General features: G+C 58.7%; 1 protein-coding gene and 1 long non-coding RNA gene across 11 annotated transcripts in view; one reads left to right on the top strand and one right to left on the bottom strand.

Moving 5' to 3' along the window:
• Positions 1-25,744, top strand: part of GSE1 (Gse1 coiled-coil protein) — a 413,470-nt gene that overhangs the window by 286,652 nt on the left and 101,074 nt on the right. For 2 of the 10 annotated variants that reach the window (XM_021093715.1, XM_021093713.1), the window contains exon 1: positions 19,841-22,503. The exons of the other annotated variants lie outside the window; for them this stretch is intronic. In XM_021093715.1, the coding sequence (XP_020949374.1) occupies positions 22,467-22,503 (37 nt within the window). In that variant the 5' untranslated portion in view covers positions 19,841-22,466. Of the gene's footprint in view, positions 1-19,840; positions 22,504-25,744 lie in introns of those variants that run through there. 10 annotated transcript variants of the gene reach the window in all.
• On the bottom strand, positions 10,832-11,791 carry LOC110260894. The gene is made up of 2 exons (XR_002344461.1): positions 11,353-11,791; positions 10,832-11,237 (listed from the first exon to the last, which is right to left on the bottom strand). It is a non-coding gene; the product is annotated as an uncharacterized LOC110260894 (long non-coding RNA).

Genomic DNA, 25,744 nt, shown 5'->3' with positions numbered 1-25,744 from the left:
ATTCGGTCAAGGGCTGGGTCAGGGACTTGGAGTCCCAGCCGTGTGAGGAAATGGGGGTGGGGGGCTCCCTTGTTCTCCCCCAGGACAACCGGATGGCCCTGGGTCCTGAGACAATAGGCCCAGGGAGGGGCCAGGTGCTGGGCTGGGGCAGGAAAAGGACAACTTAAAGATAAACACGGACCCGCCCACGGACTTGAACTTGGGCCGCAGAGAGGTGCCCCAGGGAGCCCAAGGGAGCCCTGCTGGGGTCGGAGTGGGCGGCGTGTCCAGACATAGTAACAGCTGTAGTGCTGAGTGTGTGGTTGGCTCCGAGCCCCTTGAAGATGCCAGACCACCCCCCCAGACCTATCATCACCCCCTTGATATGGGAAACTGAGGTGCAGGGGGACGTGTCCAAGGCCACGAGCTGAGCCACGGCAGAGTCCACTTTGAACCTGGGTACCCTTCCCGCCTCTGCATCTTGAAGCTGGGCACCCCCCCATATCTAGGATGTGCCCACCCCCACTCCCGCGTTGCTTCCAGCTGCCACCCAGGGCAGAGCCTGAGCCCCCCCGGGAAAGGTAGGAAGGATGCACCCCATTCCTCTGGTCTGGGACTCTGGACTCTGGAGATTTCTGCCCACATGATTTTGGGGGGGGAGGTCACATCCGTGAGGCGGGGGGGGGTCTGCGGCGCAAGACCGCTCCCCCTGCATGTCCTGTGCCCACGACCGTGGTCTCAGGGTGTCATCAGTAGACCGCAGGGCCTTGGGATTCTCTGCAGAACGTGCCACGCGTGTACCTAACCCAGCCCCCGCCCGCCAGCTCTTCCTTCTCCCGCGCCCCCCCAGGCCTGGCGCATCCTCCAGACTGCCAAGACCCCTGTCCTCCAGAGTGGGGGCACAGCAACCCGTCAACTCAGGAAGAATATGCAAAACTCTTTCTCATCTCTTAAAAATCTCTTCCTGCATATGTTTTGTAATGGAGAGATTATAAATACAGACACATAAAAACAATTTGTAAAAAATATACGTGATTTGAGATTAATTGTTTTGTTTTTATCTCTTTGTGTCTTTAGGGCCACACCCGAGGCATATGGAGGCTCCCAGGCTAGGGAATTGGAGCTGTAGCTGCCGGCCTACACCACAGCCGCAGCAATGCATGATCCGAGCCGTGTCTGTGACCTTACACCACAGCTCATGGCAGTGCCAGATCCTTAACCCACTGATCGAGCCCAGGGATCAAACCTGTGTCCTCATGGATGCTAGTCAGGTTGGATATCCACTAAGCCACAACGGGAACGCCTAAGGGTTTTTTTTTAGTGTTTAAAATCAGCGTTATTGGGAGTTCCCTGGTGGCTTACTGGTTAAAGACCTGGTGTTGTCACTGCTGTGTCATGGGTCACTGCTCTGACTCACGTTTGCTCACTGGCTTGGGAACTTCTACATGCTCTGTGTGTGGCTAATAATAATAATAATAATAATAAAATCAACGTTATTGAAGTTTAGTTTGCATTGAATAAAATACAGCCATCTAAAGAGTTCTGTTTTTTGGCGTTCACATTGTGGCTCATTGGGTTAAGGACTGGAACGTTGTCTGTGTGAGGATGCAGGTTCGATCCCTGGCCTCGTTCAGAGGGTTAAGGATCCGGCGTTGCTGCAGGCTGCAGCATAGGTCTCAGATGCATAGGTCTCAAATCTGGCGTGGCTCTGGCTGTGGCATAGGCCTCAGCTGCAGCTCCAACTTGACCCCTGGCCTGAGAACTTCCATATGCTGCAGGTGCAGCCATAAAAAAATTAAAGAGTTCTGTTTTTTGGCTTTTGACACATATGTACATCTGTGTAACTGCCGTCTCAGCCTAGGCATAGAACATTGCTGTCCATCTAGAAAGTTCCATCTTGAAAGGCATGCCTTTCAGTACACAAAACATAAGATTTAGCATCTTAGCCATTTTCCAGTGTTCCAGTCCATGGCATTAAGTACCTGTTCAGTGTTATATAGACATCACCTCAGCCATGTCCAGAACGTTCTCTTGGTTTTTTTTTTTTTTAAGTCTTTTTAGGGCTGCGCCCGCGGCATACGGAAGTTCCCAGCCTCGGGGTCAAATCAGAGCTACAGCTGCCAGCCTACACCACAGCCACAGCAACGCTGGATCCTTAACCCACTGAGCAAGGCCAGGGATCGAACCCACGACCTCATGGTTCCTAGTCGGATTCGTTTCTGCTGCGCCAAGACGGGAATTCTCAGAACATTTTTCATCTTCCTAAACTGAAACTCTGTCCCCACTAAACACCAACCCCCAGCAAGCGACCTGCCCCCGCAGCCCCCGACACCCGCTGTTCTATGCTCCGTCTCTGTGGATCTGACTCCTCTAGGGAGCTCCTGTGAGTAGAATCCTACAGGATCTCTCTGTCTCTTGTTCACTCAGCACTGCGTCCTCAAGATTCATCTCGTCGTAGCAGGCATCAGTGCTTTTTAAGGCTCAATAATATTCCATTGGGTGTGTGTTTCACATTTAGTTATTGAGCCACCTGTTGGTGGGCACTGGGGTTGCTTCTGTGTTCGGGCTGTTGTGAGCGGTGTGATACACGCGTGTGTGCCCACATCTGCACGAGTGCCTGCCCTTGGTTCTTCCCATGCGTGTCCTCCAGAGCCTCGCCTGCACCGGGGCGTTGTGTAAGTGGAGTGCTGTGTGCCGCAGGCGCCCTGCAGCCTGGCTGCCTCTGCGTGACATGCTGTCTGTGACATGCATCCAGGTCGCTGAGATTCGTGCCATCAGCACAGTTGTTGATCTGTTCTTTGGCTGATGGACACCCACTCGGGGCTGTTCTGAATGGAGAGCTGGGGGCCGTGACCCAGAGAGCCAGGCTGACAGGACAGGACTTCTGCACGCAGCCCACACCGCTCTGGGCAGCTCCCTGGACCAGGCTTCTCCCTGGTGCCAGTCCAGACCTGAGACGTGGCCTCTGCCCCCAAGCGCTCCAGGTGCCTGACAAGGAAGAGAGCTGCCGTTGAGATGGAGGTGGGGCAGTGGCCGAGCGAAGCTTTGCCCTCTGTGCTGCTGGCTGACTCCACGGTTCCTATCTGATGGTGCCAAGATTATAAACCAGCAAGCGAGCTGGTCCTGCAAACGGGCTTCCTCGTGGAGGCCCACCAGCTGTCGCACCTGGCTCGTCGCCCAGCCCACCCCTGGCAGGCCCCCATCCTGGCCTCCTGGGGCCCCTGCGAGGTGTCCTGGGGTGTGGGGTTCTACCGAATGGGGAACCCGGTCCTCCCTGCTTCCTTCTCTGCTCTGCCGGGCTGGGGTGGGTCTGTGGAGTTATTCCAGAAGCCCCAGGCCCCATCCCTCAGTTAACAGGGAAGCTTTTCCAGGCCAGCAGGGAAGCAGCGGAGGGTAAAGGTTGGCCTCCTTATCAGGGCTCCCTGGAGGGAAGGATGAGAAAACAAAGCCACCGCAGCCCTCTGGGCGTGACAGTTGCTGATAAGAGGAAGGCCGGCTGGGTGGTTTGTGGTGACACCCAGTGAAAGCAGAAGTGGGTGGGACCCCGGCTAATCTGGAGCTGCATGTGGTCAGGACCCCTGCCCCAAGGCCAGGGACCAAGAGGCCAAAACAAATTAGCCCCTAGCCCAGGGCCCTTGGGGACCGTTTTTTTTTCACCTTCCTCCCACTTTGCTGGAAGGTATTGTGTGACTGCAGCCCCCCCCCCCCCCCCCCCCCCCCCCCGCCCAAGGATCAGTTTTCCAAATGCCTTCAGGGGTGGGCCTCAAGGGCCAGGCCTGCCTCTACCTTCTGTGGTTCCCTATGTGCATTCATGGAGCACCTGCTGTATACCTGGCCAGCACTCAGTGACGACCTGTATGCCAGACTTGGGGATTCAGGAAGAGACAGGAAAAGCTGGCTGGTCAGGACAGGGGCAGCCAGAGGGGTTCATGATGGCACAGACCCCAAGGGCGCTGAGAAAGTAGGGGGACTTGGAGGGGATGTCTAAGGGGAAGTGTCCCGAACCGGGAGGCCCTGCAACTGCCTGAGGATTAGAAGAACTGGCCGGGTCACCAGCCAAGCGTCTGTGGGTTTGGCTCAAGGCCAGGACGCTCTGAGTGCTCCACGGGGGCCCCACTGGCTCGCTTCCTTTAGGGAAGTGGGCTCGGGCTTAGATCAAGGCTCCTCAAAAAGGGGAAGCAGAACCCTCTTGGTGAACTGACAGTGACGTTGGCTCCATGGCGTAAGAAGAGATGAGGGCCCTTCCCGAAGCTTCGGGGGCCAAGCCGCCTCCGTTCCCAGGGAAGAGAAGGCCTCCGAGGTGCCTGCCACTTGGCAAACCTGTGCTCGAGCAGTCCCCTCCCTGGGTCAATCTCGGGCAGGGGCCTGTGACATTTGCCACACCTTCCAGATAACGGGATCCTGGGGCTGCATGGAACGTTCTAGGCTTTCACCCACACTCAGTGCTGGGAGAAAATGGAGGTAGAGAGAAGTCAGGGGCCACCAGCAGCAGGTGGGTTTGGACCCAGGCCACCTGGCCCCCGGCTCCTACCCCAGCCCAGGAGGCTGCCTGATCTGCAGTGGCCAACCCACCTGCCTCCAGGAAGGGACCCCACACCAGCAAGCAGGGGCTGGGAAAAGGTGGGGGCCGTGGGGCCTCCGAGAAGCAGGCATGGCTGTCTAGGCCACCGGTCAGACTATCAGGACTGCTCATGGGCCTCGACCAGGAAAGGAAGGTTCCAGAATGTCAAGGCCTGGCCCTGTGGAGGCCGGCAAGGTGCGGGTTGTATCACCTGGAGGGCACACGCTCCAGGAGTTTGGAGGAGCGGGAGACAAGGGGGCCTGATGAAGGGGTCCCTGTGAGCCCCCCGCCCCCACCCCCCGTCAGTAGGACCCGTCCCAACAGGTGGGGCAAGAAGGAGGCCTTTGCTCCTCACCGTTCCTGGGGGGCCCCTTAAGGCGGCAGTGAGGGATCGAAGCAGGGAAGAGGCTCAAGCCTGCCCGATGGGCGCCCAGCGGCAGCTGCAGGCGACGTTTGATGGGGCAGAGGACCCAGGGCCTAGAACGGGGGCCTCAGGTTATCAGCGTGGGGCAGTGGGCTCTGCTCCCGCCATCCCCATGACGGCGGATCATCCAGGCTTAGCTGCCATGAGGAGACTACTTTTCTTTCTTTCTTTTTTTGCTTTTTAGGGCCACTCCCGCGGCATATGGAGGTTCCCAGGCTAGGGGTCCAATCAGAGCTACAGCCGCCGGCCTACACCAGAGTCACAGCAATGCCGGATCCTTAACCCACGGAGCGAGGCCAGGGATCGAACCCGCAACCTCATGGTTCCTGGTTGGATTCATTAACCACTGAGCCACGTCAGGAACTCCGGAGGAGCCCATCTTGATTTTGATTTTCACAGGCATCTGCTGGGGGCAGGGGGACAGGAAGAGGGTCAGACAGACTCCAGGCTCCGCTCCTGGGAGCTCAGTGATTCTTGGCGCCAAGTCAAGCTTTAGAAATTCAAAGGCTAAGTGAGGAGACACAGGCTGCTTGGCCAGATCGACCTGTGGTCACTTCTGCTGCCCCAGGCCCTGAGCTGGGGGAGGGCTTCCAACTCCAGCACCCTACAGGAGGACCCCCTCCCCCTGAGAAGCTTCCAGAGTCCTTCCCCCATCTGGTTTCTCACCCGGCCCCCCTGCTGAGGCAGTGCTCCCCCCCCCCCCCGTTGCCTTGTATCCAATCAGGCATCATTCATTTATTCACTTATTCAGAGCTGTCCCCTCTGAGCACCAGGTGCCATGCTGGGCACCAGGGATGGGGACGCCACCTAAGCCTCATAGAGAAAGGAGTTCCCGTTGTGGCTCAGCAGATTAAGAACCCAACTAGTATCCCTGAGGACCCGGGTTCGATCCCTGGCCTCGCTCAGTGGGTTAAGGATCCACCGGCGTTGCCATGGGCTGTGGTGTAGGTCACAGACGTGGCTCGGATCTGGCATTGCTGTGGCTGTGGCTGTGGTGTAGGTCGGCACTTGCAGCTCCGATTCGACCCTTCGCTTGGGAACCTCTATATGCTATGGATGCGGCCCTAAAAAGTCCAAAAAAAAAAAAAAAAAAAGAAGAAAAAGATGAATAAGGTGATGAAAAAGTCAGGTATAAATCCAGGGATGAAGAGCTCCAGAAACCCCACAGTAGAGTCGGGGTGGGGAAACTGGGGAGGGTGTGTGAAGCTTCTTTCCATGGCAGTCGGGGCGGGCCTCCCTGAGGAGGTGATATTTGAAGGGAGGCTGTGTGGATAGCTGGGTGAACAGAGTGCCAGGCTGAAAGCACAGTCAGTGCAAAGGCCCTGAGGCAAGAAGAGGCCAGACAGGCTGGGGTGGCTACAGCAGAGGGGGAGCAGAGGCCAGGCTGGGGCCAAGTCTTGAAGGGACCATGCGGTCAGAATCCCGGGTTTGAGCCTGATTCCTCTCGGGGCAGAATTGCCCAGTGGTCACCTGCCTGCCTCCCAGGCCTCTCATCTCCCTCAGTCAGGGCTGGAAGGGGAGGAGAGAAGGCAAGCTGGCCATTCTGAGCCATTGCTGGTCCACCCTGAAGCCACCTGTGGCCACCCGGCTGGCCCATCAGCGATGGGTTTTTAATTATCTAAATATTGCCTTCACCATTTGCTTCCAGCCAGGACTGCTGAGCTCTGCAAAAGGCAGATCGCTTTTCAGTGGCACGGCTCGGGGAGCGGGACGCGTCGCTCCCTCGCCTGATGACAGCGACCGTAACGTGCTAGGTTTTATTGTGGAGAAACAATCCAGCACCGTGGCAGGGAGCACAGAACGGGTGTGGGGGGGCAGAGATTCAGAAATCACCCACCATCGCCCACAGCCCTGTGCCTCCTGGCATTTCCTGGCCTCGTCCCTGGCCTCCTGGGTCCTTCCTCTGTCCTGAGCTGTGCGACCTCATAGCCGGGGTGGTTTGTGGCTGGGGAGGCTTTGGCAAGGGGCTGGGTCTCCCCTGGAGGTGCCTTGAGGGAGCGGGCCTTGGAGGCCGGCAGGTGGTTTGATTTGGGACTTTGCCACCCTCAGAGGCCTCGGGGAGGAAGAGGTGGCAGAGGAGAGAGCACAGATTCTCCGGGAGGAGGTCATGTGCCAGCCTGAGGCAGCTCGCGGAAAAGGACAAAGAAGGCTCAGTCCCCCACTGCCATCCCCTGGCTGCAGGATGCAGGCCTTGACTGCCTCTCTAACCCAGCCTCCTCTGTGCCTGGGGAGCGTCTAGAGACCCCTCCCCACCCTCACCAGTCTTCCAGCCCCCAAGCTGGCCCTTCATGCCCTCCAGCATCCCTTGGCCCAATGGGGTGTGTTGGGTGGAGGCCCCATGTTGGCGGGAGGCCGCCCCTTGGCGCCATCTTGGCCAAAATGGCGTCCGCGCCTCCAGGCCCGGCCGTGGCACCCGTGCCCCCTGCTTCTCCCGGCCTCGCCCACTCCTGCAAGTGGCTTAATTAAGGAGCTGTGCGGTTTATTTATGTATGGACCCAGCCTAATTGGCGTGTTTGTCTTTTCTCATTATTCCCAGCTGGACAGAGCCGTTTGAACAACAAATGGAAAGAGGCTGGATTTCTCCAACACAGTGTCTATTTTTGAAAGCGTGCTCGGTGCCCCCGCTATTAGCTGCGTGCACATGTTTGCCGGCTCCAGCCACATGCCCGTAAGCACTTAATTGTGGGTGCAGTTAGTCAAGGCGGGCGGCTCTCTGCAGATTTCAGGGGTGAGGGAACCTAATTACACCTGCAATTGAGTGCTTTAGCAGGGACAAAAGATGCCTGTTCAGCTAATTGCAGGCACCAAAATTGCCCCCACAGAAAGATTCCCTGGTAGATGCTTTGAGAGCCAAGGCCGCGAATTGTAATAAAGAACGGATAACTCGAAATTATAACGGTGGGGGGGTGCTCGTTTTGGCCTAAAGGATGCAGCTTTTTTGCAACAGTCATTACACCTCTGGGTTGTTTTTCTTCCACTGTGGAGGCCGTTCTGTGGCTGCGTTTGTTTTTGCATGAGCGCCTACCTTCACACAGAGAAATGTCACCGCGAAGGGAAATTTGGGGTTAAGCATCTCCTCTCGCCTCTTTGCTCACCGACTAAAGTGATTCCCCCGACTTACCTGGAACAGCCTGATGGCCTCCCTGGGGGTCCCCGGTCCTGTGTGCCCTTTCAGGAGTCCGCAGGTGTCTCCTGGGCTCCCGCCGCGGGTCAGGCATGCATCTAGGGGAGGTGGTGGTGAGCGGGCCACGAGGAGACTACATCCTGGGGAGATGTGAGGCCGCGATGCTGCCCTTGGTACGGTTTCCTGTTCTCTGCACATCCCGTGAGGTTTGTGTGTTTTTCTCTTGATCGGAGCGGGCAGGATTGTGAAGGCTTTCATAATTCCAACCTCTGGCGTCACTGCAGGTCTGCTTCTGTTGGCTGTTGTAGCTGCTGACTACCGACCAGGAAATCATTTCCTGGGTGCCTCGTTATCCTCAACTCTGTGCTGGTTATTTTATTTCTTTACTTATGTAGGAATGTATTTGTTTATTTATTGCTTTTTAGGACCACACCCACAGCCTAGGGAACTTCCCAGGCTAGGGGTCCAATTGGAACTGGAGCTGCCCGCCTATGCCACAGCCACGGCAATGCGGGATCTGAGCTGCATCTGTGACCTACACCACAGCTCATGGCCAGGCCGGATCCTTAACCCACTGAGCGAGGCCAGGGATCAAACCCATATTCTCATGGATACTAGTTAGGTTCATTACCACTGAGCCACAATGGGAACTCCCTGGTCATTAGATTTTAAAAGAAGAATTTGCAGGTTTAAGTTGAAGCCTGGGAGGAAGGCGATTGCCTTTAGGAGGGTGTGTTGTTTTTTTTGGCTTCCCCCCCCCCAGCAGGTATCTAGAGACACAATCAGCACCTCCTTAATCCAGTTCAGGACTTGATGTTCCCAGGGCAGCACCCGACTTCAGCCTGGCTGTGCTTCTGCACACAGCCTGGCCGGCTCCCCGTTCACTCTCACCCTGACAGGCAGTTCTCTAGGGCCCTGGCTTATTGTGGGGAGGGCCTTCGATTCGATCCGCAGCTTGTACAGAGGACCCAGGCTTTGCTTTCTGCCCCCTTGACCTTCAAGGCCATAAAAATATAAGTTCAAATTCCAGAGGCTCTGTAGATGCCCTTGGGGCCAAGGTGGCCTCTGTGCCATGTCAGCTCTGGGGAGTCCAGTTTCCTTGTCCCTTTTGGCCTGGTGATTCCTTGTAGTCCTGTGAGCTCTTTGGTTCCCCTAAGAAGCTGGAGGAATTTTTTGTTTTGTTTTGTTTTGTTTTGTTTTTTAGGGCCACACCTGCGGCATATGGAGGTTCCCAGGCTAAGGGTCATATTGGAGCTACAGCTGCGGCCTACACCACAGCCATAGCAACGCAGGATCTGAGCTGCATCTGCGACCTACACCACAGCTCATGGCAACACTGGATCCTTAACCCATTGAGTGAGGCCAGGGATCAAACCCGCGTCTTCTTGGATACCAGTCGGGTTCGTTACCGCTGAGCCACAACAGGAACTCCTGGAGGAATATTTTTAGCAAGCTGTTTGGGTTGATTTTTCTGACCCCTGTGGGAAACAGGAAGTCCAGGCCACTTCTCCTAGGGAGCTGGGGGTGGGGGCAGTGGGTAGGGCTGGGGACCAGGCACAAGTGAGATGACTCTGCTCGGTGTGGAGGGACCTGGAGCCACAGACACTATGGCCAGCATGGTCAGGGCAGGAGCAGGTGGCCAAGTCCGGCATCCGGGGGATAGCAGCAGAGAGGCTGAAACCCAGCAGATCCCACCCACAGGCGCTGCCCGCAGAGAGCGGGGCACGGGAGTGGGGCCTGCTGAGATCCAGCCAACATGGAGTCACGCTGGGCCAGGGGCTTTCCTAGGCTCAGGGGCTTTCCTAGGACTCTCCTCCGTGGGGCCCAGGCCGAGGCAGGACCTAGGCAGCTGGAAGAAGCCACGAGCAGGCCCATCAGATCACCCGCTATCACACAGCTGTCACTGTCAGACTGTGCGCTCACTGCCTGGGCCCAGCTCCTGCGTCTGGCTGGGTCTCACCCAGCTCAGAATGTTCCCCCCCCCCCCCCCCGGCCAGGCCTCAGGTGCCCATGACATAGGACTCCCGGCAGACACAGCAGGGCCGTCAGTGCGGCCCAGAGAGAAGGTCCATGTTCCGTGCCTACAGCAGAGTCGTTTTGAGACCCTGTACCTCTGGCACCTTGTATTAGAGACAAGGCCACCTCAAACACTGAAGGGCCATCGGCAGGACAGAGCCTTGGGGGTATCCTGTGTGAACGCCTGGCCGTGGGACCTCGCCGTCCAACATTTGACACACAGGTGCTCTGCCGAGGTGATGCCCCTGCCGCCCTGCTTGTCCTCCGGGTGCCCTGGGGGCTGACCCTCCCCTCTTCGGGCTCAGCCCCCGTCTGTGCAGGGGGCGGTCATCCGCCCTTGCCAGCGCGAGGAGCTGAACTAGCGGGAAAGATGAGTCAGCGCCAACTGAGTTGTGAAGCTTGGGGCCACGTTATGAAGATGCACGTCTCGCCCTCCGGCCAGAGAAGACGTTAGAAAGGGCGCAAGGCCCGGGAGGGCCCGGCGGGTGCAGTTTTGCTAGGGCATCAGCTAGTTCCCGCATCCGTGACCTTTGGGGAGGAGCGGAGGAGACAGCTCTGTGTGTGTGAGTGTGTGTGTGTGTGTGTCGAGATTTTTCGAGTCAGGGCTGGGATGCGGGGAGGGTGTGAACCCATACTCGATCAGCCGGCGAAGGAGGAAAAGCAAGCTGCACGGGGCAGCTTTCTCTTTGGAAACCTGTTCTGTTTCTTAAATGTCAGAGTGAGCAGATGGTGTATCTGAGTTTTATTAATCATGGGCTCGCGGAGCTGGAAGGCCTGGGGGATCGTTTCGTCCAAGCGTCCTACCGAGGAGGAGACCAAAGGCCAGAGAAGAGTCCACAGCCCTGCTGTACCTGCGATGGGGGTGGAGCCGCGCGGGGACCCGACGGGGCCCACACGCCTCCCACTCTGTGGAGTTAAACAGGAGTGTGCGCCCCCGCCGCAGGAATAGTCAGCCTCCCTCTGGGTTCCAGGGCTGAAGGAGAGCTGTTTCGGGGATGACCCATCCCCACAAACAACCGGAAATCCTTTCTTTGAGACAGATGGGTCAGGATTGTGGTTCTGGCCTTGATGCTCTGTTCAGCTCGGGGCAGGCTGGTGTTTGCCAGGTGCCACAAGGACTGATGGTTTTCAGGCTGTGGGGGAGGGGGGGGCGGTGACAGCAGCAGGGGGGGACCCTGGCCACTCAGGGTCTGGTCAGGTGGTCCTGCTGGACCCGCCTTTTTACCAAAATTCCTCTGAGCCACATACCTTTTCCCAAGCCCAGCTCTTGACCGGTGCTGCTTCCTCCCCGTGGCAGCTGTTGAAACGGACTGTAACACAGCGCACCCGGAAGTTCCCCTTCTCACATGATGTTGTGAAATCGAAACCACCGTTTTAACCCAAGCGGGCAGAATGACTCTTTTGTCTTGCCTTTCCCAAATACATCCTACAGCTGTTCCACTTAGTCCTGAAATGGCTCCAGTCACGGCCTCGGTTCTGTGATGATAAGAGCTGGGGCTCAATCATGCTAGAGTGTAAATGACTGATAGCGGGTACTTTTTTTCAGCGGAGGTTTTGTTTAGGCTAGAGAAAAAGAGGACCGTGGACAAGCTCCCATCGTGGCTCAGCAGGTAGCAAACGTGACTAGGATCCATGAGGATGAGGGTTCGATCCCTGGCCTCACTCAGTGGGTTAAGGATGCAGCATTGCCGTGAGCTGTGGTGCAGGTCGCAGATGGGCCTCAGATCCCACGTTGCTGTGGCTGTGGCGTAGGCCGGCAGCTGTAGCTCTGATTAGACCCCTAGCCTGGGAACCTCCATGTGCCGCGGGTGTGGCCCCCCCAAAAAAAAGACATGGAGAAAGGGCCGCAAGGCACCGGAGCTCCCCAGCTCACATGTTGGCCCCTCGCGGGTTCTTCTGTATGAACCCAGGAAACATCACTGGATTCCTTTCCCTGTGATCCTGTTTCCTGAATCCCAAGCTCATCCCTGCTCTGGAACCATTGACAGTAGGCAGCATCAGAGAATCAGAGACAGCTGGAGGACCACAGCACCCCTTTCAGCCCCTCCGAGTTTTTATATAGAAAAACTGGGGCCAGGACAGGTGCTTGTTTGCCCAAGGCCATGGCTGAGGTGGGTCTAAAGCTCAGGTCACTCGGCGTTCCAGTTGGATCCTTTATGCCACCTCGCTGGCTCTCTACCAGGGTGATTTTGGCACGACGCCTCTGGGGGGAGATTTGGCCGTGTCTGAGGACATTTTCATGGTCACAATTGGGGCGTGGCACTGGCATCCAGGGGGTCGAGACCAGGGACACTGTTCAACAGCCCCCAGGACAGGGCAGCCCCCACGGTAAAGAGGCATCTGGCCCCAGAGGTCAGTGGTGCCACATCCCTGTTCTCAAGGTGACTGACAGGAGGTAACACTCTGGGATCAGCAGCATCCTGGGAGCGCTGGGATGTGGGTTCGATCCCCAGCCCAGCACAGTGGGTTAAGGATCCAGCGTTGCCACAGCTGTGGCTTAGATCGCAGCTCGGGCTCGGATTTGATCCCTGGCCCCAGGAGCTCCGTATGCCGTGGGCTGGGGGTGGGGTGGGGGGGGCGGCTGAAAAAGGAAAAAAGAAACCAACCGACAGAGGAGCAGTTCTCCAGGGAGAATGTCTCTTGTTGGCGACACGTCGGGAGTCCCATCGCTTCAGGCAGGGCCCTTCGGGGGGTAACGAAAGGGCAGCTCAGGCCACGGGGGTGTCGGCAGAGAGACGGTGGGCAAGGGGGGGTGCCAACAGAAAGGCAGTGGCAGGCCCAGGCGGGCTTTCTCTGCAGGGTAAAGCTAGGGAAGGATCAGAGGGAACCCAGGGCTCCCCTCTCTGATTCTGTCCCCCCGAAAGCCCAGCATGAGGGGAGCAGGCACGGAGCCACCTCTTAAGAACCACAGTGTGTCGGCCAGAGGGCTACACAGACCTGAAGCCGTCAGGCCCGGGGCAGGCAGGGAGATATGCGTGTCATCCACGAGCGGTAATTATGTCCCGGCAGTGACTCCTGGCCCAGCAGACGCCGGCAGCCGGCAGCCGGAAGGATGCTGTTCGCAAAAGCCCTTTTCCCTTGTACACGCTTTTGCCTGGTCCCTGGTGGGCAGGCACCAGTGGGGAGAAGAAAGCCTTGGCAGCTGCCCCCGGGCACCTGAGCGGGACAGCGGCTGGAGCGGGATCGGAGCGGGCAGGCCACAGTCGGGCTGCTGCTGTGTCCACAGAAGGCACCCCGTGCCAGCCTGGGGCCATGGAGCTGCACCGCCCCCGCGTCCCCCCTCCCCCACTGCCACCACCAGGAGACCTTCCTCAGGGCTTTTCAGCAGCCACTTGCCAGCCCTGTGCTTGCTGGCTCTGCACGAAGCAGAACGGTTGACAACCAGAGCGTCTGAGATTATGAATAGACTGCCTCCAGAAGTGGCCCGCCTGCGTCCCCAGGGCGTGCGGGGACAGGCGACAGGCGGAGGGCCCCCTTTCAGGGAGGACTGCACCTGGCAGTCCAAGAGCAGTCTCTGATTTCTCTGGCGTCTGCGCAGCCACGGGGAGGAAGCATTTTGGCCACATCCATGACGTATGTCTTGGCCACATCCACGACGTATGTCTCGAGAAAGCATTACTGTAAAGAATTCCCAGCCCCTGAACGTGCCGCCCGTGGCTTCCACGGTGGCCCTAACTGGAGGTCAGGTACACAGCTCTGTGTGTCGACAGACAGCCGCATGCAGTCTCCTTGTGTTTATTTGCTTGCTTGCTTTTCATTGCAAAGAGTTTCTGGGAGTTCCCTGGTGGCTCAGTGGGTTAAGGATCCAGTGTTGTCACTGCTATGGCTCGGGTTGCTGCTGTGGACCAGGGAACTTCTGCATGCCTTGAGCGTGGCCAGTAACTAGATAACTAAATGAAATGCAGGGCCAGGGTTCAGATCTGATTTTCCTCTTACCGGCTGTGTGACCTTGGGCAAGCTGCTTTACTTCTCTGGACCTCCGTTTGCTCAATGAAAAATGGAGATAGGGAGTTCCCGTCGTGGCTCAGCGGTTAATGAACCCGATGAGCATCCATAGGATGCAGGTTCGAGCTCTGGCCTCCCTCAGTGGGTTCAGGATCCGGCGTTGCCGTGAGCTGTGGTGTAGGTCACAGATGTGGCTCGGATCCAGTGTGGCTGTGGCTGTGGTGGAGGCGGGTGGCTACAGCTCCAATTGGACCCCTAGCCTGGGAACCTCCGTATGCTGTGGGTGTGGCCCTAAAAAGACAAAAACAACAAAAAACCATGGAGATGATGTTGGACTGACCTTTAGTGTGTGCATGAAACAGGATAATGTGCTCAAAGCATCCAGAGCAGTGCCGGTCAGTCCGTACGTGGCCCTCAAAGAGACCGAATGGCGTCTGTACGAGACTAACACTGGCTCCGACAACGAAGAGGCCCCGAGGGCTCCGTGGCGCATCACGCTGAGAAGTTACCCTTTACACACCCTCCCAGGAGAAGTGCCACCGTAGATGCCTATTTCTTCATCACCTGCCGACATCATCTGTAACGGGAGGGGTGTCGGGCAGGGGTGTCTGGTCTCAGTAATATTTGGGGAGGTCCCCATGGGTTCAGGGTCATCCTGGGAGCTAACATCTGGTGGGCAGGCCCGGAAGGGGACCACGGAGGCTCACGGCCTGGTGGGCCGGGCCTGGAAGTGGCAAGCGATGCCTTTCACCGTATTTTCTCGGCCAGAACGTGGTTCTCTGGCCCCGCTCGCCTGCGTGGGAGGCTGAGAATTGTCGTCTCGGTGTGAGCCCAAGAGGAAAGGGCAACAGGTTTGGTGAAGAGCCAGCCGCCAGGTTTCGTGTTGTTTGTGGTCGTGACCCTGGCCCCGTGGGGCCGGCAGGATGCACGAGGCCAGCAGAGGCCTCTGTTCATAGGTGGACGCGGCAAGGCTGCCTGGCTGGCCAGTCCCTGGGCAGATAGCCATACTCGATGACTTCCTGCAGCCCAGAAGGCTGCCCAAACCCCAGCCGTGTCACCAGTGGGGGAGACGAGGGCAGGCAGGTCACCGGAAAGCCCCCCAGCTGGGGGCTGGGGTGTTGAGTTCAGGCCTGAGCACAAACCTGCCCTGGATGCTTCATCTTCATCCCAGCTGGCCCGAGGCCCATGATGCCCAGCCTTGGACGGGGCCCAGGCCCTCCTTGTGTTGGCCATTCCATTGTCACCGAATTGACAGGATGTATGTGTTTCTGCAGCTGCTGTAACAAATGACTCCAAACTGGGTGGCTTCAAATATCAGAAATTGATTCTCTCTCCGTTCTGGCGGCCGGAAATCTGAAAGCAAGGGGTCAGCAGGGCCACCACGCTCCCTAGTGAGGCTCTAGGGGAGGGTCCTCCTGCCTCTTCCAGCCCCTGGTCGCTCGAGATGTTCCTTGTTCAACCTTTGCCTCCATGTCCACGTGGCCTTTTCCCTGTGTGTCTTCTTTTCTGTCTGCTTCTCTTTTTTTAAGGATACTTGCCCTTGCATTTAGGGTCCGCTCTGATAATCCAGGATGATCTCATCTTGAGATCCTTAATTATTTCTGTGCAGATTCCTTTTCCGGTGAAGGTCAAATGCAAGGTTCCAGGAGGACATACATCTCGGTGGGCCACCATGCAGCCCATTACCCAGAGGCAGGCAGAGGAGGCTGTGCGAGGCCTGCTTAGACCCCAGAGATGGGACAGCAGTCCCTGGCTGGGGTGTGCCTGGATCCACTGGGTACCAGGAAAGCAAAAGTCAATGCAGCACGCTGAAATGGAAACAGAACCTGGGTTTACAGATGTCATCTTTTTTTTTTTTTTTTTTTTTTTTTTGGCTTTCCTAGGGCCGCTCCCACAGCCTATGGAGGTTCCCAGGCTGGGGCTCCAATTGGAGCTATAGCCACCGGCCGGGTTCCGAGCCGCATCCGCGACCTACACCACAGCTCACGGCAACACCGGATCCTTAACCCACTGAGCAAGGTCAGGGATCGAACCCACAACCTCATGGTTCCTAGTCAGGTGCGTTAACCACTGCACCACGCTGGGAACTTCCAGATATCATCTTGACAGGACAGAATTTCTCCCTTTTTCTTCCAACCTCAGACTTGCTTATCTTTTTTTCTTTCTTTTTTTTTTTTTTTCAGGGGCCACACCCACGGTATATGGAAGGTCCCAGGCTAGTGGCTGAATCGGAGCTGCAGCTGCCGGCAACACGGGATCCTTAACCCACTGAGTGGGGCCAGGGATTGAACCTGTGTCCTCATGGATGGTAGCCAGATTCATTTCCGCTGAGCCACGACGGGAACGCCCTTGCTTATCTTGAGAACGAGCTCTCACACCTGTCCAGTCACCTAAGGACCAGAGCCAGATGGAGAGAGACGTGGGTGTGTCCCCTCCCTGGGTGCCTTTGGCTGAATGATGTCACCTTATGGGGCCTCCGAGTCCTCATGTGCAGAAGGGGGTGATGGTCACCGTAGGTCGGCCTGTGGGGTGGGGGCAGCTTCCAGAGAAGGTCACACCCTTAGCCAAGCACGTAGCACGGAGCCTGGGTGTGCTGAGGCCCGGCAATGGTCGCTGCTATTATCGCTATTATCTAAAACACAGGCATTTGCAGCTCTATTTATGGAGCCGTGCTCTGCCAGGCACCAGCGTGGGTACCCACTTGCATCTTCCTGGGAGGCAGGACTGATTTCATCCCATTTTCCAGGTAAGGAGACGGAGGCTCGACGGTGACATGACTGCCCGGGGGTGCACGGTGGGTGGGGGGCGCCCAGCTGGAATTTGCGCTCTAGTCTGTCCAAGCTTGGTGGTTATGACCGTGGACTCTGGAACCAGCTCAGCTTCAGACCCCAGCTCTGGACTTCGGGGCTGTGTGTCCTTGGGCGAGGTGCTTGCCCTCTCGGTGCCTTGTCTAGAAAATGGACTGCCTCACGGTGACCTTGAAAGCGGCTGTCATGAGGATCCGGGGGGTTAGCCGGCAAAAGTGCTTAGGCCAGCAGCTGGCACAGGCTGAGCTTGGGAGACATCAGCAGGCATGATCCTCCCTGGCGGGCGCGAGGTGGAGGGGCGGCCCCAGAGGGCATTTCAGGTGAGCCGCTCGGCCTCCCACTGCCCCTCTTCTCCGTGCCCTGGTGTCCTTGGGGAGCAGCGCCCCTCTATCGAAGCTGAGGTCACAGCCGGGCCTGGGCAGCCACCAGAGTGTTTGTGGGCACCATGCACACACAGCTGGACGCCCCCTCCTGCCCTCCAGACACCCCCCACCCCGCAGCCTCTGTCCCCCACACGTGCTGGGAGGCTATTTTTGTTGCATCCAGCTGATGGATGCTCTTGGCCGCGAGGCTGTGTCTGTGCTGTGGCCACGGCCGCCCCGCTACTAGAGGGAGTCTGGGGCCCCTCAATTTTGGAGGTGCAGGCAGGGAGAGTCGGAAGGTGGGGGCCCCTGCTTCTTCAGGGTGGGGTCCCGGGCTTCCCACGCCGCCACCTCCAGGGAAGCAGGCACTCCCTGGCTTGTGTCCCCATCGAGAGATGGAGCAGTTTTAGCAGTTTTCTGTTCTTTTCTTCACTCTGACCCCGCTCGGGCTGGCCTTGTGGGGTCTCTCAGGGAGGTGGGGGTGAGCTTGCCCTCCCGTGGCCCTCCCCTCGGTGGAGCCTCAGCCCCTGCAGATTGCTGCCTGTTTTTCTTCTTTTTGGCCGCAGCGCGAAGCGGCTTGATGTGGGATCCCCGTTCCCAGACCAGGGACCGAACCTGGGCCTCGGCGGTGAAAGCGCCAAGGCCTAACCACTAGACCACCAGGGAACTCCCTGCTGCCTCTTTTCTATCAATTCCTGCCTCCGCCCTGGAGGTGAGCTGATAGAGCGGGAGGAGAGGGGAGGGCTGGAGCGAGGTACCCCATCCTTACAGAGCACCCCGCTGAGCTGAAATTCCCCACCCGAGTGCTGGCCTTCTCACCTGGCCACCTGGCAGCTGGTCCAGGTGTGGCCCAGCCTGGCTGCCCCTCCCATCCCCAGCCGCCGGGCCAGAGGCACCGGTCCCAGGAGGGGTGCCTCCCCTGGAAATGAATGGCCTTAGTGATGGGTTCCAAAAACGACAGCCAAGCCACAAGGGCCGGTGGGAAAGGGAAAATCCTTCCAGCTCCCCGTTCAGCCACATCATGGCAGACAACCGAGCCATTCAGTGGCAAGTCAGCCCGTTAAGCAGGCTGCTTGGCATGGCGGGGCCTGCTTTATATTTTTCAGCTGTTTTGGCATCAGGTCGGGAGTTGCGGCGCAGCCATCCTACCGTGGTAGATGGCCTCTCTTCCTCCCTTGCAAACGTCCCTGTCACCAGGAAATGCCACTAAACTACTTTGAGCCAGCCCGACCCAAGGCCAGAGGAGGCTTATGGTAACACTAGACGCCTGCCGCTCACCTCCTTCCCAAAGGAGTATTGAGAAGCAATTAGGCCTTGGCCTGCACATTTCCAGAGACTCTGATGCAGGCATTCAAATAAATACTTGGGGGGCGGGGAATGTTTGCCTGTTGACGGGGAAGCAAAGATAAGCCGGGGCTGGCCCTACAGTGTGGCGTCTCCTCTTCTCTCTGCCTCCGACGTTTCTTTCTGCTCCCCCCACCCCACCGCACTAGCCAGCCGGGCATCCTGCCTCCTCTCCCGCCGTTTCAGGCTCCGTTGGCCCTGGAGTGGCTGTCTCCAGGGGGCCTTGCATGGCAGCCAGGCCATTGGAACTCTAGGCTGGAGACCCCTCTACCATCCCCCAGACTGGGAGCATTCGCCACAGGTGGCTCCCAGAAAGCAAGCTTCTTTCTGGCACCATCTTCGCCCCTTTAGCGGGGGAAGGGGGGCACCCAGCAGATTGGGGGAGCAGGCCTCCCTCTGTACCCAGCCTGTGATTGGCCCATAATTACAGGTTTATTGCCTGTACAGCTATTGTGTAATGACATGTTTGCAAATTAATTTTTATGGCTCCTGCCATTAGCATATACAGTAGAGGAAGGTTTAGTATTAATTACTACTGTTGTTCGTGTAATCCCGGAGAATTAAAAACCAATAAAAGAATGACAACAGAAACGCAGAGTTTAGGGTCTTTAAAAAATAGTTTTATTTTTTTCCCCCCAAACAGAATCAGAGGTGTTTCCCAGCTTAGGAGGGGTCGGGGGATGGACGGCAGCTCTCTGGGGCTGTCCCGTGGGCGCCTGGGTGCCCCCCACTCCCAGAGGGGCGCCGGCAATCAGGTATGCGAGTGATAAGCAGGCGAAAACGGGGATCCGAGCGGAGGCCGGTCGGGGGCGGGCGGGCAGGTGCTGGACCCCGACCCCGCGTGCGAGGCCGGTGCCTCCCCTGCAGGGCGGCCGGCGGTGGCGGCGGTGGCGGGCGCAGGGGGAGGCGCGGGGAGCGCAGAGCGCGCCGCCACGCAGCCCCGGAAACAAAGGGCCGCCGCCGCCGAGGGCCGGGCGCGACCTCCGGGGTCAGCGCGGGGCGGAGCGGCCAGATGCTAGCGGCCCCGAGCGGCCGGTTTCCTCCAGGTCAGCAGCCCCGGCGCCCTCCCGGGTGCCCGCGCGCGCTCGGCCGCCCGCGGGGAGGGGGCGCCGCGGGATTAAAAGGCGCTCCTCGCGTCGCCCGCCTGGGCGGAGGAGGCAGCCAGCCGCCTGCGCGCTGCACCCACCCAGCCGTTGGTGGCGGCGGCGGGGAGGAGCGCCACCCCTCCTTTGGCTCCGAGCGCTCCGCCCAGCCCATTTACGATTTTCTGGCGGGGTGGGGTGGGGTGGGGTGGGGTGGGGGCGCGAGTGGCACAGAGGGGTCAGGAGCACGCGGGGTCCGCCCACCTCCTCCAGTCTGCGCCCCCCTCCCCAGCTCTCCTCTAGAGTATCGTATTCCGGGAGTCCAATTGTCATCTGAAGCGGCCGCGTTTAGCAGGGAGCCCCGGGCCGCCGCTGGGGACCCCTGATTTACGCAGCGCCTGGAAAGCCTTGGCAGGAGTCCAAGCCTGGCGTGACCGCGGTGGCCCGCCGTGTGTACCTGCAGGCTCAGGTCTGTTCCTCAAACCAAGGTGATTGTATCTGAGGTCAAAAGGTGACCCCTTAGTGTTACCAAGTCGCGATTCCGGTTGGTCGTGCCACCGAGGGGCCCTTCAGAAGGTAAAAGGGCTGAAAAATAAATTGTCACCTCGAGAGGCTGCTTTGCAGCGTGCGTTTAAGTGTGCGTGTTGGGGGGGGGCGTGGGTAAATGGATCCTGTCTCTTTAAAATCGCTGGGCTGGACAATGAGCGCACAGGATGTGGTTTGGCGGCAGCGTTTTTTCCCCTTCGATTTGGGGAATTATCACATGGGGCCTTCTCGAGCTGGTGTGAAAGAGAGGCGGGTGGGGAGGAGGGATACAGGCTCCACAGTCACTCACACACGCTCTGTGCAGTTGGTCGTTTTCTTAAACCAAATTAGCCAGGGCTCTCGTTACTATGGTGCAGCCGGGGCTTGCAGAATCCCAGTAATAGCATTTATTAGGTCTATTTGCCTGGAAGCATGCCTTCCCGGATCTGATAATGCACCAGTGCAGGGAGAGTGTGGGAGATGGTATCAAGCATTTGATTACACTTGCAACAGGGATTTTTAAGGGGTGGGTGCGGGTTGAGGGGTGAGAGAGAGGCAAAGAGAAAGAAGCCGCCGGGGTTAGGAGCTCGCCCTGGGCCGGGTCGGTGTGTTTCCGCAGCCCCGAGTGGGTCTCACAAAAGGCGGGCCAGAGCTCCCGGAGCACGATTTGGGGATCCTCCTCCCAGGCCCCCGCGGCGAGTGAACTCTCCGCTCCCGCAGCTGTCAGACGTGGGTGGGGAGGGAGGGAGGACGGGCGGGCGGCCAGAGCGCGGAGTTGGGCAGCCGGAGGGGGGACCGGCGGCGCCCGCAGCCGCCCACAGTTTGCAAACGGCCCCCGCTTCGGGGCAGAGGGGAGCACCCCGCCGAGAGCAGCAGCAGCAGCAGCAGCAGCAGCACCCTCCCTGCATTGGGAGAGGGGAGCCCAGGTCTCTGCGCCCCGATCCCAGTCCGCACGGATCTGGCGCCCGGCTCCGCGGCCGCGCGGGGGGAAGCTCGCAAGTGAAACTATTATTATCGCCCTGCGAAGCCTGGAGCTCTTGGAAGATGCGGCGTAGAGACGGAAGGAGCCGCCGCCGCCTGCAGCCGCCCGCCGCTGCGCCCCTACCCTTTCGCTTTCATTAGGGGAGACAAATCTGCTGTCAGGCAGCCAGCTTTCCAATTTACCGATAATGATTCTTGCATGAAAATTGATCGAGGGGCTCTCCACCGCCGTGCGCTCTCGCCTGCCCGCTCTCCTCCTGCTCCTTCTGCCCCGGCGCCGGAGCCCCCGCGAGTTCTTTCTCCTTCCCCCACCCCTGCTCTCTGAGTCAGTGGTGGGACGCCGGGCCAGGGAGATAACCAAAAAAAAAAAGGGGGGGGGTAGGGTGGGGGTGGGGGTGGCGAGAGGGGGAGGGGAGCCGGCTCGTCGGCCTGCTTTCTCCTGCCGGAGACTTGTTTGCAACCGCTGCCTCTTTTATTTACGAGAAGAAATCTCCCCCTCGATACTTCTTGGCTGTTTGGGTATTAATTTTCTCCTTTCCCCTCCCCGCTCGCCCCCTCCTCCCCCCACCCCGCCCCTCCTCACCCAGTAGCTAAGGGGAAACGAAAACAAAGCCGATTTCTCCTTGGCAACAAGAGATACCCCCTCCCGCCGCCCCCCCTTCCTTTTTCCTTCTGGTTCTGAACGTGAAACCCTGTTGGAAACAGGTCCCTTGACCCTCGCCCTTGACATTCAAATGGCTGAATGGAGGAGAGATTGCTACTCGCACGTCTTGGGGGCTGCTTTTCTCTCTCTCTCTCTTTTCCTTTCAAATGAGTAATCCCTGAAGATCTTAACCCCCCAATTTCCTCACCCTCACCTCCCCCTTTATTTTTCTCGCGCTCCTCTCCGCTCTCCCGCCTGCTTCCCTCGCCGTGCGCCCCCCTCCTTCTTTTATTTGCATCTCAAGTCCAAAAGGCAGAAAATACACACGCGGCGAAGACACCGGGCAGCCGTGGAGGCTCCGGCCGGTCCTTGGTCGTCAATTACCTCATTGTGGATCTGCCAGGGCCAAGGTGGCCGAAACTGCCCGGGCTCTGGCAGGAGAGAGAGCCTTTTGATCATTTTAGGGAGGAAAAAAAAAAAAAAAAAAAAAAAAGACTGATTTTTTTTTTTTTTTCCCCGTCGCTGTGGGGATCGCTCTTCTGCCTTTATTTTATTGTTTTGGACATTTTTGAGCGCCGTGGCTCGGACGGCGCTTTTTGTCTCCTCGCTAGGGTTTAATATATTTTTTCCTTCTTCATCCCTCTCTGGCCACTATGGAATTCTAATCTGAATCATGTTTGGATTGAAGCCGCCTCTGTATTACTTACCAGGTAAGCGAGCTCTGTGCGCCTCCCCGGGTCCCGCGCGGCGCCCGCGCGCCCCGGACCCCCACCCTAACCGACCCATCCAGACACCAGCCCCCACCCCCGGCCTGGGTCAGAGCGGTGGGTCCACCGGGCCCTCAGCAGGCCGGCGGGCGAGCGGGCTCCCGCTGCGGTCCAGCCGGCGGTGTGTGCGCTACGTGCGGCGGGGAGCGGCCACCCGGCTCGGCGCCCCCACCGCGCCGCCGCCGGGGGTTGCGCGTCTCGCTCCTTTTGTCTGCCCGGAGCCGGCTCGGTGGCGGCGGTGCCGCGAGCGGCCGGGGGCACTCAAGCCTTCCAAGGGGAATGAAGCACCCGGTGTGAAGTTACTTTCCTGCAGGCCGCCCCGATCGGGTAGCACGCGTCCCCCCCCTCACCCCCAGTCCCGGGCTTCTTTTCCTCCTCCTCGAGCCAGCCCCCTGCGCGGTCTCCGCACGAGCGTGGCGCGCCCGCTCCCCGCCCCCCTTCCTGCCTGGGATTCCCTGGAAGGTTTTGTGCCTGCCGAGGTCGGAGGAGGGGGCCGGGGGAAGCTCCGGAGAGTGGTTGGCGTGGCTTCCTGTTTCCCTAACCTTCCTGCGCGCTGACAGCAGCCTGCCCTGTAACTTTCTGTTTCGGGGCAAGTTGCGCTTGCAGCCCACGGGGAAGGGGAGGGGGTGAGGGCCGGAGGTTTGGGGAGCCCCTCTTGTGTTCACTTTATTTGCACTTGGAGACCTGAAGAAGAATTACATGGAGGCTAAAGGGAGGCGGGCGAGCCAGGGATCCTGGTGAGGGAGGTGGGAGCCGCCGTGCTCCCTGGGCCTTCCCGGCTGCCCTGCTGTCACCCCCCCCTCCCGTGCCCCCCGGGGTCGGGAGTAACTCACCAGGCCGGCCCCGGGTGGGCCACGTGACCTACAGGTCAGGAAGGCTGCCCTGCGTGTGACCACTTGTTCTAGGAATGAGCTGTTTTTATTTCCCCTTCCTTCCTTGGAGAGTTTTATCTTCTCTGGGTGCAGACACACAGTTCCTAGGGAAGCTGGGGCAGCCGTGGATCTGGGGATGGGGGACACGTTGGGATGCTGCAGGGAGGAGAAAGGACGTTCCTGGGCTTCTCAGGTCGGGGCTTTAAAAATTCTGCAGAGGAGGCTGCTGCTGGCAGAGGTTAACTCCTGAACTGTTTTGCTGGAGAAAAGTGCACGTGGCCGGGTGTTGGGTTTTGGTTTTTTTCCCTCTGCTCTGAAGCCCCAGTCGCTTTGGCTGAGGCTCCCAGAGCCGCGCTGGATCCCCTGGGAGGAGCGTCGGGGGAGGGAACGGGCCTGGGCAGGACCCAGCTGTGCTAGATGTGGCTCTTGATGCCCCTGAACCGGGGCAGACGGTTGACAGAGTAGGGGGAGGGTTTGTGGGGGTAAGAGTGGGAGGGGCGTCTCTGTTTCCTGTGAAATCCATGCATTTGCTCTTTTTTCAGTTTCTTGGGGGCTGTTTTGGGTCCCCAGCCCTTCTCAGGAACCGACCAGGTCGATGTCTCAGGCTTGGTGTCTCCAGCACTCTTCCAGGAAGAATATTCCTCGGGGTCTGCCCCTGGCTCCTGAGCTCCTTCCCTTCCCTGCCTGAAATGCACGTCCAGCCTTCCTCTCCCCTCTGCATCGCCCTTGGCCCGCCTGGCCCAGATGAGAACCCGAATCCCCTGTTTACAAAGGGGCTGTGTTCTGACACGGCCCAGGAGGAAGAACCCGGTGGCCCAGCACGGGTGCCTGGGGAGATGCACCCAGGCCCTTTGGACCCAGACTGTGGCCTGGCATTCCTGCTCTGGCTGGTGGCTTCCGCGGCCTTCCCCCTGGCCAGGGAGCTGCCGGAAAGCTGGCAGGGGTCTCCCCTCTGTGAACCTGCGGCGCGGCCCCCAGAGCTGCGCCTTGTCTTGTAGAGACTTTCAGCCCATGTGTGTGGCAGGAAGGAATCTTCTGAAGTACGGGGCCTCTGCAAAGCACAGGTGTTTGTCATCGGCACCCCACTTCCCCTGCCACCGGGTGGCTGCTGGCGCATATGTATTCCTCAGGTGACCGGTTTTTTTATTTACACTGGGAGCTGCAGAGGGAGGAGGAGGAAGTGTCAGGCTGGGAAATCCAGAGCCATGAAAGCAAATTGGTCCTGGCTGGTGTGAAGCCTGAGTGGCAGAGCGGAAGGCCTGCAGGTGGAGAGGCCTGGGGAGGTCAGGGCACGGGGCCGGTCCTCTTGGCCTGTGGACAGGGCTGTCTGTGCCTCCAGAGTCTTCTTTTTTCCTTTCTCCAGTTGCCCCGCTAGGGTTTGTACTTTATGATCTTCGTGTAGAGGCTTAACTGGGAAGACCAAGGTCAAGTGGCTTTGCTCCCCTGGGGCTTCGGTCAGCTCCCCTTGGAGTCAGAGAGGCCAGAGGCAAAGACTGACCTGGTTCTCGGGGAGCTTCTGAGGCCCCCTTGCAAGTGCTTGCTGTGAATCCATCGTGTAACTGCCACTCCCACTCCAGAACTAGGTGCCTGTGTCACATCCACCCATTTCACAGATGACCAGAGTCAGGCTCAGAGGAGCTGGCAGCTTGCCCAGCTCAGGAGGGGTGGCGCTGCGACGTGAAGCCTGCGGCTGCCCACCACGCTGGCCCGGGAAGAATAGGCCTGGACGTGGCAGCCTGGCATGCGGTGGCTCTGTGGCCTTAGAGGCCTGACACCCAGGTGCTCTCGAGCCTCTGGAACCCCATTCTGTCCCCACAGCCAGATCCTGTCACGGTGTCTGTAACTGCAGGGAGCAGGGCCCAGAACCTGCCCAGCCAGCTGTTCTGGGGGTTGGGGGTGGGGCAGTTCATTCCCAGCCAGGCTGGCATCAGGCACCGCTTCTCCTGTTTGACAGGACTGAGGCCAGGCACTCAGGTTTGAAGTCCTGTTCTGCCTCTTCTGGGCAGGTAACAAGCTCTCTGGGCCTCGATGTTCCCATTTGTGAAATGGGACCCATCACTGGGTCATTTCACTATCCGTGTAAGGCCATCTGAGGCCCACCGTTTGATTTTTGTAAACAAAGTTTTATTGGCACAAGGCCATGTCCATTCCTTTGTGCATTATCTGGGGCAGCTTTCGTGCTCCACCAGCAAACTGGAGTGGTTGTGACAAGGCCAGCCAAGCCTAAAAGGCGTGATCTAGCCCATTACAAGGGAAGTTTGCCGGCCTCTGGTGCAAGGGATTAAATTCAATGAGTGAATCTTTGCAAGGCA

This window comes from Sus scrofa, chromosome 6 (assembly GCF_000003025.6).
Source record: "Sus scrofa isolate TJ Tabasco breed Duroc chromosome 6, Sscrofa11.1, whole genome shotgun sequence".
Classification (NCBI taxonomy): domain Eukaryota; kingdom Metazoa; phylum Chordata; class Mammalia; order Artiodactyla; family Suidae; genus Sus; species Sus scrofa.
Note: the sequence above shows the minus strand (reverse complement) of the source record. Positions and strands in the feature narration are given on the sequence as shown.